At 51.1% G+C, this 14606-nt stretch overlaps 6 protein-coding genes across 6 annotated transcripts; 3 read left to right on the top strand and 3 right to left on the bottom strand.

Moving 5' to 3' along the window:
* Positions 1–709: 709 nt before the first annotated feature.
* On the top strand, positions 710–2947 carry N7496_011855 (Zn(II)2Cys6 transcription factor; the record flags this gene model as incomplete). Its single annotated transcript, XM_056704768.1, has 3 exons — positions 710–812; positions 871–1003; positions 1051–2947. The coding sequence occupies 3 exons, from the start codon at positions 710–712 to the stop codon at positions 2945–2947; spliced, it is 2133 nt and encodes a 710-aa protein (XP_056550728.1).
* Positions 2948–3155: 208 nt separating this feature from the next.
* N7496_011854 (nicotinamide mononucleotide permease) lies at positions 3156–4912 on the bottom strand (the record flags this gene model as incomplete). The annotated part of the gene is made up of 5 exons (XM_056704767.1): positions 3156–3676; positions 3730–4051; positions 4105–4290; positions 4338–4587; positions 4644–4912. The coding sequence occupies 5 exons, from the start codon at positions 4910–4912 to the stop codon at positions 3156–3158; spliced, it is 1548 nt and encodes a 515-aa protein (XP_056550727.1).
* A 514-nt stretch (positions 4913–5426) lies between these two features.
* On the top strand, positions 5427–6587 carry N7496_011853 (4-hydroxythreonine-4-phosphate dehydrogenase; the record flags this gene model as incomplete). The annotated part of the gene is made up of 2 exons (XM_056704766.1): positions 5427–6034; positions 6086–6587. The coding sequence occupies 2 exons, from the start codon at positions 5427–5429 to the stop codon at positions 6585–6587; spliced, it is 1110 nt and encodes a 369-aa protein (XP_056550726.1).
* A 1731-nt stretch (positions 6588–8318) lies between these two features.
* N7496_011852 (uncharacterized protein) lies at positions 8319–8885 on the top strand (the record flags this gene model as incomplete). The annotated part of the gene is made up of 3 exons (XM_056704765.1): positions 8319–8370; positions 8444–8606; positions 8678–8885. 3 exons carry the CDS (start codon positions 8319–8321, stop codon positions 8883–8885), a joined length of 423 nt encoding a protein of 140 aa, XP_056550725.1.
* A 312-nt stretch (positions 8886–9197) lies between these two features.
* N7496_011851 (ferric reductase family protein) lies at positions 9198–11069 on the bottom strand (the record flags this gene model as incomplete). The annotated part of the gene is made up of 1 exon (XM_056704764.1): positions 9198–11069. The coding sequence occupies one exon, from the start codon at positions 11067–11069 to the stop codon at positions 9198–9200; it is 1872 nt and encodes a 623-aa protein (XP_056550724.1).
* A 2199-nt stretch (positions 11070–13268) lies between these two features.
* On the bottom strand, positions 13269–14180 carry N7496_011850 (putative 2-deoxy-D-gluconate 3-dehydrogenase; the record flags this gene model as incomplete). Its single annotated transcript, XM_056704763.1, has 1 exon — positions 13269–14180. The coding sequence occupies one exon, from the start codon at positions 14178–14180 to the stop codon at positions 13269–13271; it is 912 nt and encodes a 303-aa protein (XP_056550723.1).
* Between the last annotated feature and the right edge of the window lie 426 nt (positions 14181–14606).

Here is a 14606-nt window from a genome sequence, read left to right as displayed (position 1 = left end):
CGGAATTGGATAGAAGAACGACACCGAATATAGGCAGGTAAGTCTTTATGCATTGACACCAAGGGCATTCTCTGTAACCCGCTAATAGTAGTACAAGCAAGCAAGATAATCTTGCTAGAACAATTCCAAGTAGTGCCATCCACGGTACTCAAATAAATATAGCGAGGCGAGTGATTTTTGGTATGTCCTGGAGAACGCCGTTGAGAGCGTCTCATCGAGAGCGCTGGGACTGCGTGTTGCAACGCGGGTTGACCCGGTTTACCATACAAAAACATAACGTAATTCCTGGCCGATCTGGACCAAAACATCATCCCCACAATGTCAAAGCGATGAGTAAATTTGCTTAGGCCGATTTCCAGGCCCCACCTCCACGCGGGGGGGGGGGGGGGGGTTGATTTCCCACATCCAGCCATTCGATTGTTCGGTGTCAACATGACCGGTCTACTTCAAGGTGCGGATTGGATTGGATAAAGTCTCGAAGTGAAGGATGACTCGCAAGCCACATGAGAATTCTCCCGTCACCAACGGAGGGCCCCCGATCCAGCAAATAGACCTGTCCAAGACCTCATAATACCCGTGGCCTATGCGCGGAAACACGATCGGCGCTTTCACCGAACGTTCATTTCCCTCATAAAGCCCGGCGATTCCGCCGAATTTGCGGGACACAGGCGAGAGACAGTCCAGACTTAGGGGATTTTTGTTGCCCAGCATGAGCAGTAGTAACAAGCGTGCAAAGCTCAGTGACGAAGGAATCGTGTCCGACTACCCCCAGGCCAAGGCAAAGGCTGCAAAGCCACGGCTGACCCGAGCTTGTAAGGAATCTGCGTACCGGCCACCCATTCCCCGAATGATCAGGCTGATCAGGCCCAGGTGCCGAGTGCAAGAAGCACAAGATCAAATGCTTTGTGCAGCCTGGCCAGACAGCATGCAATAAATGCTTAAAGAGCGGCGTTCATTGTGTCCCTCACAACTTTGCCCAAACCTTTATAGATGAAGATGCTGTGTAGGTTTTCAAGCCTCCCTTATATATCCCATCTCTTATAGTTATAGATGGAAAGCACAAGCTACCGCGAGGATTGACCTCCTCGAAGACGCTGTCAAGCATCTATCTCGCCATAATGGTTTGCCGGTACTTGCAGGCGCAGATGGCGCGATGTCTGCACTGCACTCCCTGTCGGAACCGGACCGTGAACGTTCTATGCAGACACTGTCGCCGCTGAGCACAGGACAGTCGGAATCTGTCGCTGGCAACTTCACCCCCGAAGGCCCTTCGGTGGGCCTCCGCAGCCATCAAGACGATTCCGATCTCGTCCCCCTCCCGATGAATAATCTCTACAACCTTACTGACCCGAACAATTCTCAGCTGATCCGTGTTGATCCCGCCGACATCAACGGGCCCGACTTTATCAGCCAAGGGGTTCTTCCAGTTTCCGAGGCTGAATTCCTTTTTGATCACTACAGATGCTACATCAATCCGCTGCTGTGGGATGGAATGCTTTGCTCGCACAAATCTCTACATGAGGCGAGGCAGTCCTCGTCCTTGCTGGTGGCCGTGGTGCTCACAGTGGCCGCTCTCCATGTCCCCAATCGAGAAGAATCTCTACACATCACGTACGGAGCATTCGTTTCACTGATGAGGGGGTCGTGTTTGCTCCGCTGCCAGAACTTGGATGTGATCCGGGGTTTGTGTATCGGGGCTTTCTACTTGACAAGCCTTAGCTGGGCGCTCTGTAGCCGAGCTGTGCGAGTGGCCACCGAGATGAACCTCCACAAATCTTCCCTGCAATTTGCCCGGGGCTCTCTCGAGTCCTATGAGCGTGTCCGGCTCTGGTACGTTCTCTACGTTTGCGATCACCAGTTTGCCCTGGCGTACGGGCGCCCGCCCTTGATGCATGAAGACGCGGCTATCCGGAATGCCGAGAAGCTCCTGACAAGCGGGTTATCCTCCAAAGGCGACCACAGCCTTGTCGCCCAGGTTCGACTATTCCGGATTTTGGCGAGTGGGTACTTCATGCACGGCTGTGACCCCGACCTCGAGCTCAGTGGACGAGACTTTGAGAAGCTGAAGGAGTTCGACATATCTGTGGATCAGTGGCGTCTCGAGAACCAGTCCAAGGAAGTCGGCTCTGTGAGAGACAGTTTGATCCCACCAGCAGCAAACGCTCTCTACTACCACCTAGCCCGCTTTCAGCTCAACGCGGTAGCGCTCAGAGGCATCTCAGCGAGGCAAGCTTCTCATGACTCCATCTCGAGCCTCAACATGAATTGGGACAGGCAAGAAGCATCCAACATTGCCATTATGACCGCCATGAGTACAGTGAAGCTTATTGTCGACGATGGTGACCTTCAAAACGTGTTGATCTGGCTACCCATATTTTTGCACGCCATGATTGCGGTCTGTGCATCATTCCTTCTTAAAATGGCTGTCGTATTTGGCGAGCCTGCCTCTGAAAATGATGGCACGCTCCACCTTCCCAAGGACCTCGCTCGGTATGGCTTGAACTTTCATACAAAGACGGCACTGACAAATGTGGACCGCTTGGTAAAAGTGTTGGGTCAGGTAGCAGACAACGCGAGCCAGCGGCACGTGGTGAGACAAGTCGTCACTGGGTTAGAAGAACTGCTCCAACGGTTCTCACCCTGCCGGAACGTTGACAGCTTCCTATACTCATTGCGGCGAAGCAAGGACCCCCTGTCTTTGGCCTTGAATGGTTCGAAGCGGCAACGGGTTACAGGGACCGACAGGGACTCGCTTGTTCAAAGGCATGATGGCGGGATCGATCGCAATTATGCTGATGAGACGGTGACCCAGATAAATGGCCCGGTGCAAGCTGACAGTGCCCAGCAGCAAGATCTATTTGATCTTACCGGAGACTTGGACTGGCGTTTTGACCATGGCTTCCTTTTTGGCATTGATGTCATTGATTCTGAATTGACGTTTCTGTAAACTCGGTCAACCTCGTATGGTTAACGTACCAGATGTTCCTGTTCAATATGTACCTTACAGGAGATAGACATTACAGGTACTCGCACTGATGATGATGATGATGATGATGACGGCCTTCATATTTTTGTTCTGACTAGTCAAATGTATGTGATGCCATTTGGAACCTGATTTCTCCCCCGGAACCCACATACTGTCTCGTGCGTCGGTCTTAGGCCTTCAAGCCCACCTCGTGTGCTACCCGGCGGGCTCTCAACTCACCAGCCATCGCCCTTGCGTGATCGATTCTCTGAACCGGGTATTTCTTGAAGAAGTATGCAAACACCACTGTGCAGATACAGAGGACACCAAGCCAGCTGGTGGTAGTCGCAAAACCTGGAATGTAACGAGGGGCATCCTTGCTCGGCCATAACCAGGATGAGTAGATGGATGAAGCATTACCAATCGCGTTTATCAGAGCAATAGCAATGGATCGCTTGGCCGCAGGATGGGGAATGACATCTGCGACCCATGTCTTGACTAGCGGAGAGCAGCCGTAGATTGTACCGAAGGCGAAGATGGTGAGTACGTACTGGGCCATCTTGTCTTGAACGGTAGTCACGGCTATGAAGAGGACGCAGCCGACCCCTGACAAACCGCAGATAAACTGCCACTTGCTCTTGTACCTGTCCGCCAGCCAGCAGCATGCAACGACGCAGACCAGAGCGGCCATATAGGCAGGAATAGTATGATCTGCTCATCATTCAATGACTGCAATCCGACGTTCTAGTGATGATAGATCTTACATTGACCGGAAGGCCCATCCCATCCAAAACTTTGCACGAGCGTAGGAATAAAGTACTGCATCGTTTGGGATCCAGTCACAAGCACGAAGAGGAAACATTGAGCCCACACTCTCCAGTCGCTGCACGTCATCTTGAACGCGACCCAGTGGGGAATAGCCTGGGCTCCGCTACCTTGGGTCAGCTCGATACCGTCAATTGATAATCTGTTGCAAGCAAGGATACTATCCTCTTCGGTCAGGAAACGCCTGCTGTTCGAGGGATAGTCGGGCATGAGAAAGTAGATGGTGATGGATGCGCTGATTGACGCAATCCCCTCGAGAATCTATCGGTGTCAGTAAGCACCGATAATGTTTTCCACGACAGTGTGAAACTGACAAAAAGCCATCTCCAGCCCGGAAGACCACTGACTCCATCCATACGATCAGTAATTAAACCTGCGAGGAGGCCAGACACCGCTCCAGCAATTGGAACTGAGGTGTACAGCACAGCATATCGTGTTGCCAGTTCATATCGCCGATACCAAGATGAAAGGAAGAAAGCACACCCGGGGGCGAAACCGGCCTGTAGAAATTGTCAGACAAGTTTACTGGATTTCTTCCTCCACGCACCTCAGCAAAACCGAGTAGGAATCGCATGCCGGCTAGTTGCCCCCAGTTCTGCGTCGCTCCCATGACGGCGGCGAATATGCCCCAAATGATACCCAATCCAGGTAGAAACACACTGGGCCGGACACGAGTCAGGATCATATTGGCCGGAACCTCAAAAATGAGATATGACACAAAGAACACGATTACGATAATGGAGTATTGAGAGGAGGTGAGACCAAAGTCTTTGTCTAAACCACCAGTTTTGGCATTGCTAGAAACATGGTTTAGTAATAGTGTGACGTGATATCCATATGATACTTTATATACCTAATGTTGGCTCGGTCAAGATAACCAAGGAGGTACAGCACCCAAGTACACGGGAGAATTCGCCAGTCAAGCTTGCGAACAAGTCTCTTCTCCTCTGGCGTGCCATCCACCCATTGGGCTGCGATTTGCTGAGCCTCAGCAAAATCAGCAGCGGCTGCATGATTACCATCAAAGTCGATGTCATTCTCGCTGGACTTGACAGATGCCAGGGCAGAGACATGCTCCACGTGCTGGTTGAGATTGATTTCTTTCTCCTCGCAATGAGACATTTTCATGCGCAGCTTCAAGGAGGCGAAGAGGGAAGTGATGAGAGAACAATTCCAGGAGCCATGATGCTACGCCGAGGCCACCTTTATACATTGCAAATCGCGTATTGCCCTGCTGCGACTCGATTCTAGGTGAACATAGACTTAGTGCCAACAATGTACTACCCTGCGGGGTTCGGCGTGGGGAGCATGTTGAGATCGGCGAAAACGCCGTGCTCCGTCATGTGCTTCTCGTCGTTCCCTTCCCGCCCGTTTGTCGACGCCCATCCGCAGATCAGCCGATTGCTCAACCTCTGGAACATCGGCAAAAGCGCCGTGATATTAACCATCTCCAATATACCATTTTTCTCCTTATAACATCGCGATCAGGCCTCTGTACTTCAAGCCGAGGTAACTGACAGATAACCCAATTCCCCATCTATTATTCCCTTTTACCTATAAACACTCCCGGATTCGAGGTCTCGTCTTCCTCCTACTTACCGCATTATTTCTCCGAAAAGACATCAGCATCCTCGACATGGTTGGAGCCATCGATATCTCTCGAACCCAACTGCCCCGACGTCCACGCGTTGCCGTTACCCTAGGCGACCCGTCGGGCATTGGTCCTGAGTTAATTGCCAAGCTCCTCAGTAACCCAGCGAATCGCCAGAAAGCCGATATTGTTCTCCTTGCCGATGAGACTGAGCTTCAGTCCGCTATGACTGACGCAGGAGGGGTGCATGTCGCCATCTCTTCTGGCTCTGCTGGGCCGCATGGTATCCAACTGATCGATGACCACAGCGCCGCGAAATATCCCTCTACCCGAGGAGAGGTTTCGAAGGCCAGCGGGGCACGCAGCATTCACCAATTAAAAAGAGCCTTGAAGTTAGCACAAGTGGGTGAAATTGACGCTATTGTCTTTGCCCCGTTGAATAAGAGCTCTCTGAAACTAGGTGGCATGACGGAGGAGGACGAACTGCGATGGTTCGCCAACCAATTAGACTTCAAGGGTACCACGAGTGAAATCAACATTGCCGGACCGTTATGGACAGGTAGAGTCACGAGCCACATTGGAATAGAGCAGGTTGCGCATCGCATAACCAAGGAGTCAACGCTGAAAGCCATCGAACTGTTGCACCAGCTGAGGTATACTTCTGAGTAACCGATTTTCTCCTATACGCAGCTGACATCCATCAGGTGGGAGTCAGGGATAGACTCTCCACGCCTCGGCGTTTGTGCACTGAACCCTCACAATGGCGAGAACGGTAGTTTCGGGCGGCAAGAGATAGATCACATTCGGCCCGCAGTAGAGGCAGCCCTCAAAAACGGCATCGATGTCCAGGGCCCGTTCCCATGCGACACCATTTTCATCAAGCGACAGCACTTTGATGGCATTGTTACGATGTACCATGATCAGGGGCAGATTGCAATGAAGCTGCTTTCATTTGACGGGGGAGTGACTGTGCAAGGCGGCATTCCGATCCCCATTGCCACTCCTGCTCATGGGACAGCTTTTGACATTGTCGGCAAGAATCTGGCGGCTGTCACCAGTACTCAGAATGCCTTCGACATTGCTGTCACAATGGCGGAGAGAAGAATCCTGAAGAAATCAGACTTTCTTCCTGATACCATGTCTGTCAAGGCTGGGCCACGCCCCCAAAACCGTTGTAATGGAATGCTCAGCACCTCATGTTGCTGAAGATCAGAGGGCCAATAGAATAGAGCCTGCAGATAGATAGATGGATATCACGTTCCGGATTGGCACAGCCGGATACTCAATTGGCGGTTTAATGTTTTATGGTTCCGACCATAAACAGACGGACAGCCAGGAGAAAGTTTCCTTGCTTTCTCTTCTTGAATACACCGATTTGAACCCTGTTCTATCGCATGGCTGTAACAGTAAGTAGACTTCTTAATAACGTAATTCCCGCCCAACTGGGTCACCCCATCCAAAATCGCGTCCCATCCCTGATCACCTGCATCACCCTGAGCAACCCTGAGCAACCATCAGTGCTCAGGGAGCATGCGGAAATGGTGGACAGAAACAGATGACGTAAGAGCTCGAGGACTAAGATTACGGTAAAACTGATGCTTCAAAAACCTCAAGAGTGGCCGTTTTCGGGGTCAAATTTACCGTTACCTAGTGTTGTGGCGTAATATTGGAAAGCACCTACTTATAATATACTTTGCTGATTTAAGCGACCACCGCGGAGGTTGTCTGGTGGTAGCACTGCTAACTACCATAAGTATGTCGTTAATACCTTATTTATGATAACAATGTCTATAAAATACACAGAAATATAGTCATCTCTCGTGAAAAGGCCCATATAGCAAGCTTTCTCCGAGAAGACTATACATTGCCATATACCTCGGCGGGTATCTTAATCAAGGCAAAAGTACTGTCCTTTTGATCCTAAGAATCAAGGCAACAAAATTCAGACTAGAGCGCTTCTTCGCTAAGAACATGTCGATTTGATAGACCTCCCTCTACTGGCCGTTCTCTTTTGCTGCAGGCTAGACGGGAAGAAGCTGCGCAGTCTTCTCCCCCCCTCCCTTTTAGAGGGCACTAGCAAACACGAGACCACGGCGGCCGATTTCGGACGCAGTGCCTGAATCTAGTGTGCTGGCAAAGTCACGCGGGGGAAGAAAAAGGCCCAAACCAAGAACAGCATATCTCCCCGGCCGGCCGGTCCCTTCCTGTAAGCATGCAGGAGTAACGCTGGTAAGATGCTATCCCTTATACCACCACCAATAAAATAGAGCGGGCAGGTATCTTAATCTAGGGACATCATCCAACCTACATGAGTTTAGAACTTAAGAGGCTGTGAACATCACCTCCTATTGGTGGTGTAGTCTTTTAATCCCTGCACTTCTGACTGACCAATCGTTCGAGAGGCGGAGCGCATTTGAGGGTCGAAGTCTTCCGTCACATTACAATGTAGTTTACCAACCCTATAAACCGTAAGCTGAGACGTCTCCACTCTGACGCTAAGACGGTTTCTTGACATGCACACTGCACCTTATGTTCCGCCACAGTCTACACACGCAGCTTCTCGATCTTCTCTTTTTCTGTGTTGCCCAGTTTGATGATACTTTTAGAATATCGGTCAAGTCCTGCAGAATGTCAAGTATATGTTCATACTGTACGTGTTCACCTCGATTCCAGCTCGATTTGAAAATAAATACCCTTCGTCGCCCCCTCAAAATGACAGTCCTCTCTTATTATTTCATTCCATCTCAATTAGTACCAAGCTCGTTTTGCATTTCCCTTCATCCTAAACCTTGAACATTATTCGTGGGGCACAACAACGTTTGAGTGAACATGGCCTACCATCCAGGAACCAACTTCCCCGAGAGCCGCAACCAGCTTCCAGAAGACCCTGTGATGAGAGACCTAACATATGGTTTCAATCAACCTGCAAGTCTACCGATGATGTCTTTCACTGCGCATGAACTCTCCATGCTTTCGGGTCCTTTCTATGGTTGGTTATTTCAATACTATACACCCAACCCTAATAAAGTCGTATCATGTAACTGACAACCACTCTCGTATAGGACAAGTCCCTCCCAGGTACAACGATACCAGCACCCCATTCATGGCCGACAGCTTCGAGTACGAGACCCACAACCCCGGATCTCAACTCCACACCCCCACACCTTTACCGAAAAAAGGTTCCGTCAAGAAGACTCTTGTCCATCGCTCCAAGAAGCAAACCAAGTATGTCACTGTATAAACCAGCTCTCCCTACCCGAACCATTCTAATCAAGAGCGTTTCTATCAACATCTAGTCCCCGTCCAACTCCTCCGCTTTTAATCTGCAAATGGTCCACGTGTACCAAACCGTTCTCCCGCAAAGCAACTCTGGTACGCCACGTGGTGACCCAGCACGTGGATCCCGGCTCGGTTCCATGTCTCGATGAGGAGTGCATTAAGGTTTTTAATCGGAAGGATAATATGATGTCGCACTTCCGGACTGTTCATGTTGATGACTGGTGAGGGATACATCTATATGGTCCGGGTATGATTTATGTGGTTTATGTGGAGTATTAGGATGGGGTGTATAGTTGTTGGATACTGGGTTTGGTTATTTTTCGGATGCTTTTCTTTGTCTAGGGTTGATAATTTTGAAGTATATGATTTGTTATCTGATCAGATCTACTTTTACTACGAAGCACGTGAGCCGAGAAGTATGAAGTATTCCTGTAGTCAACCAAATGATAGTATAGACATTAAATGCAGCCACAACACCGCAACGACATGCTGAAAAGCGAGCAAAAATCCCCAAAAAAGAAGCACAACAACCTCTATCTACCAAGTAAAAGCCTCCTCCACAAAATCCACCACAGCACCCTTCCCAATTCTCCCTCTCGCTGCAGCTCTCACTTCATCCGCAAACGCACCAGGCCCACAGACAGAAACGAGCGTCGCACCCACACTTTTTGGCATAAGCTCATTAAGAATAACATCCGGCCGACACCGACCAGAGTGCATCTGCACCGTCGCCGAGGGGGAAACGATATCCGCCGCACGTCGGGGCTTAGAGACGAATACCTTGACGATGAGAATCTCACGGCGACCGGGAAGCCGAAGGATTTGGTCCATCCATGAGCTCACCCAGGCGAGGTGATCTGTCGAACGGACAGACCAGATGAGGTAAACGCGCCGAGTTGCAGCGCGGGCTGTCGCGGCTCGTTCGACGAGGTCCCGAGTGTACATGAGGTGGTGGGTTATGCCCGCGCCGGCGGAGAACAGTACGGCTGTGCCGTAGCTGGAGGCATTCGCTGGGTGGGAGCCATAAGGACCTTCGATGAAGCCCGGTGCGCGGAGGATCTGATCTGGCTTGCTGCGGGCGAGGTTGTACAGACGGCGAGTCATACCCTGGCGAGCGCTGACGATGAGGGAGACTTCGGTGGGGCGGTGGGTAGGCTCGAAGTATGTATCAAGGTCGTGGGATTGCTTTTCTAGGGAGGATGGAGTGGGGAGTGAATCGGGGGATTTGGAGTCGTGATAGCGCGGGCACTGCGGGGTTAGAGTGCTGGCTTCGGCCCAAGCGATGGAGAATGGGTGAGACATCCACCATGAGACGCAGGGGATGTAGGCATAGACGTGGCAGCCGGGGTCGATGCGTACACTTTTGGGCAGGTGGAAAGTTACCCGGCATGCTTCTCCGGGCAGGGCTTGGACGGTCATATGAGTGGAGCCGTGTTTGGCGGAGAGGTTGAGATATGCTAGACGGATGAGACGTGTGCTCCGCTCGATAATCCAGATCACGGCAATAACGCTGGCCCAGCTGCGCTGTGGGAGGCTGTCCAGTTGAAGGTGGAACCATACACCGAGGAAAGCCAGAAGCGCGGCAAGTTGATGGAGATGAAGGAAAGTCTCGTAGAAAGCATGGCGGATTGGCGAGGGAGAGTGCAGACCGAGGAAAACCATGGCCACGGTACCGACCAACCCCCAGGTAAAGAAGGGCGTGTCTCGCAACCGTGACAGCATGTCTCCGATATCTTGCTCGTCAACTGCATTGACGGCCCAGGCAGCAGTATGGACGATAGACTCCAACACGATCATCCGGCCCAGCCACCGGTGGAGAAGGTTGTAGGTGTCAAAACTGATATGCAGAATCGAGATCAAAGGATTGTTGCGTGCTGCCAGCAGAAACAGTGGCACCATATTCAAGACGGCCAGCGTCCCTGAGCGCCCGCGCAGTTCTGCGATCAACGCAGCTTTTTTGTTGACAGCATAGTCTAGATAAAGACAGTACACCACTTGGCTTGCAAAGTAGAGTATGATCAAGATGGTCTGGAAACGAGAGGGCAACGTGCCGATACCAACAGCCGAGGAGAGTTGGACCTCTCTATTATGCCTCTTCTTTCCTAATGGAGAATACAGAATATGCTTCTTCATGTTGGACCACCATGATGATGTCTCCCGGCGCCAGTAGGTCTGCTGCCGACTGTTTGCCGTACAAGATGTGATTTGGCGGAGATATGCATGACTGATCTGTGCGATGCGGCCGCAAAACACACAGAAGGCGAGAATGATCACCGAAGAGTAGATAATGCGGGTGATGATAACATCGCGCGGGACATCGACACCACCTAGTCCTCTCGAGTACTCGTAGACGTATGTCTCATTTGATCCGTAGCCTCGTGCCGCAAGTTGCGGGCCGGGCGTCGCCATTGAACTGCCCCTCGGGAAACCTGTCTAGGGGTGGATGGCTATCCGTGTTGCGGGTGTGGTCAGAAGATTTGGTTGCGGTGACAGATTTTCCTAACGGTGGTGAGCCGTGGTGGAGTGACGTGTAGGGCACGGAGCGAAGTTCTTGCAATCTGAGCGAGGCTCTACCAGGGAGGTATCGAACCAAATTTCAAACTCTGGGGAAGTTTATCAAGAGTCGAGGGTGGTTGCGGGGAGTCGACAGGGAATGCGATGATCGAGGATGGTGACGTTGGAGGACGAAATGAAATCAGAGCCAGGAAGTCAGAAGGCGATCCAACGTGGTGTAGAATGACACAGGGATCTGAGAAATGATGGTCGGCAGGACTGAGCACAATGGCATTTACCGTCAAGGAAATCCCGTTGCTGCCTTTGTGTTGATGTCAATAGGAAGGTTGGAAGTGAATGACAATGACGCTGCTAGGCAGGCGTGTAGGCAGTGAACCAGTCAAGAGTGGAAGACAGGACGAGCAATCAACAGATGACCGGTCGAATCTGGATTCGATAAGCAGATCGGCAAGGCTTAGATTTTCCGTTGCTTGCTGAGGAGCAGTGGCATCGTCCAGGACTTCAGGAATGCAGGCGAGGGAGGTCGATCCGGTCGACTGGTCAGCACGTTTTCCACGTCAGTGGTTAAGGCAAGTCCGAAAGGGAGAAAAAGAAGGCAAAGTCAAAGGGCAAATAGACAAGACGAAGAGAAGAAAAAGTCAAAGCGAAAGTAACAAGGTCTATGCGGTCAACGCAGAGCCGAAACAGTCTATTCTAGAGGCAAACAGAAGGTTGATCGAGAAAGCCCGCTGATCGACAAGAAATGAACGAAAAGAAAGAAAACCGAGACGAACGAATGTTCCCCAAGAGCAGGAACTCCTGTCGTGGCAGGAGAAAGGGGAAAGCGTTTATTATTAAAAGTAATTAACCGGCCATCGAGTGGTGACAGTCGACGTCCCAGCAGTCTTGTCAGGGTATCTCTTGATGGTGGTTGGCAGGCGGGTCTCAACCATCTCGGCCTATCGGGAGGACTCCTCTGATGACCAGGGGTAACCGGTGTTTCTAAAAGATGCAGGCACCACAGAACCCGGCATGATGATTCGCTGCGCTTCGAGGGTTGGTCAACGTTGCTGGACCAGTCCTGGCTGGCCCTTGCAGATCTTGCGACCGGCGTAACGCCCTGACCCTCGCAGCCTCGCACCGTTATTTGCAAGGTGGCGCCCAGCTTGCTGCAGACCATTGCTCCAGAGTGAGTACTCTGTCTGGATGAGAATGGATGAATCAGAGAAAGGAGTTCTCTTGGTTCTTCTCGGCGTTGCCTATCGTGGAGCTCGGGCCAAGAGTGCCTCAAACAGTGGCATTGTGGGCGGTTTCAAACCTGCTGTTAATTAGAAACCACGGACAAGAAGGCTTTGACGATTGAACCCCCTGTGGCGCACCCGGACCGATAAGAGGATCCTATATCCGGTGGAATGGTCTGATTCTAGTTTCTTCTTTGTGAGACTGTGGCATGATCATAATGAGAAAGAAGCATGGAAGTCAAAGAAGAAAGATGGTCAAGAAGTAAATTGAAAGTGAGAAGAGACCAAACAGAACCAAAGAGCCAATGAGGGGGGATCTCCAACCTCAGGCAGGATATTTGGTGCCTGACTAAGCGGGCATTCAACTTCCAATTGTGCCTCGGTGCCTGAATGATAGGGCCCCACTCTCAGGACCCTGTTCATAACTTGACGGAGCTCAAAATACGGAGTGCTCCATCCATGCTACCGACTAGTGAGGATCACTAGCACACTCTAGCTCTTCATAGTACGGAGTAGCATACCTAACCGGGATGTTCACAGCGGTTTCATCCTTTCTGGATTTTCCACCAATCTCCCAACTACCACAAGCGAGCTCTCATGAAAGAAAGTGGAGATATCAGTCGACACATGTCATGTCGAAGGAACTATGACTCGTGCGTTCATGCATAATCTCTTACCAATCCGGATAAAATCCAAATGCCAAGTATAATTCAGATACGGAGCATGATATCCAAAAGCCTCCGATGCAGTCATCTCTATATACAAAACCGCCAAAAAATGCCAGAAAAATATCCAAAGTACAGTATCAATCCCAAGCCACTCTGCTTCACCACAGCTAAGCCCATCAAAATTTTCACATCACTCCACCCCCTCTTCACCGACCCATCCATCCACCATCCACAGTAATAATCTCGCCAGAGACATAGCTACTGGCGCCACTAGCCAAGAAGACTACCACACCCTTGAAGTCCTCCGGTTGACCCCACCGACCGGCCGGAATACGTGCCATAATACTGGTATTCCGGTTCTCATCATTGATCAAAGCGGTGTTCATGTCCGTGGCAATGTACCCAGGGGCAATAGCGTTGACATTGATTCCCTTGGCAACCCATTCGTTAGAGAGAGCCTTGGTGAGCTGGCCCACGCCGCCCTTGGATGCGGCGTAGGCGGGCACGGTGATACCACCCTGGAAGGTCAAGAGCGAGGCAACGTTGATGATGGAGCCCCGGCGGCCGGAGGGGAACTCAGAAGCGTCACGGGCAAGCAGGTAGGCGCCGAACTCGCGGCAGAGGATGAAGACTTGAGAGAGGTTGACTTCGAGGACCTGTTCATTGGCATGATTAGCTAGTGTTTCATGTGAAATGAAGGGATTCCAAGCTTGCAGGAGCTTGGGTGCATAGAGGGGTCGATGTTTTTGAGATAAGAATGTAGCACTCACCTCGTCCCAGTCCTCGTCGGGGAACTTTTCGCTCGGGTGGCGCCGTTGAATACCGGCGCAGTTCAGCAGGATGTCGGGCTTGAAGCCTTTGCTCACGATGGAAGGAATGATCTCCTTGACAGCCTTGCGGTCTGATAGCTCGGCAACGTGAATATGCGCCTTACGACCAAGGCGGTTGATAATGTCGTCCTTGGTGGCAGTGTTGGACTCATCACGCTGAATCAGAATAACATCGGCACCGGCCTCGGTCAGAGCCAAAGCCATGGCCTGGCCAATTCCTCGCGTGCCACCGGTGACGACGGCGGTGCGGCCGTTCAGGGAGAAGAGAGACTGTACTGTGGCTGCCATTGTGAATGTAATGTATGTCTTTCAGGCCTAACAAAGACAAATTGAAAGAGAATAAGAAGGAAAAGCAGAGGAGAATACCCCTCCAAATAGTGTTGAATGACGAATGACCAGATTTCCCCACGCGCGGGGGTCGTTTTTGGAAGAGGAAGAGTCCGTTGCCGAGTTCCGTTGCCGTCGGCTATTGCTCGGCTGGCCCTCCAACAGCTCCAAACTGCCCACGTTTTTTTGAGAATAGCCAAGCAATAGAACTGTCTATAGATTAGAGTAGTTCATTGGAATGTATATTCTGGATGTTCAAAATGTAAAAAGCAGAAGGGAATTTATAGTCATTTAATGTAGAACCCAAAATATAGCCAAGTCACCTTCGGGAGGTGGTCAGACTCGGCCCATTTTCCCCACACTTGAGAGGAGCTTCAACTCCTCCCG

The sequence above is a fragment of the Penicillium cataractarum genome (assembly GCF_028827025.1).
Source record: "Penicillium cataractarum strain IBT 29864 chromosome Unknown utg000009l, whole genome shotgun sequence".
Classification (NCBI taxonomy): Eukaryota; Fungi; Ascomycota; class Eurotiomycetes; order Eurotiales; family Aspergillaceae; genus Penicillium; species Penicillium cataractarum.
The sequence above is the reverse complement of the archived record's forward strand: the minus strand, read 5'-3'. Positions and strand labels throughout refer to the sequence as shown.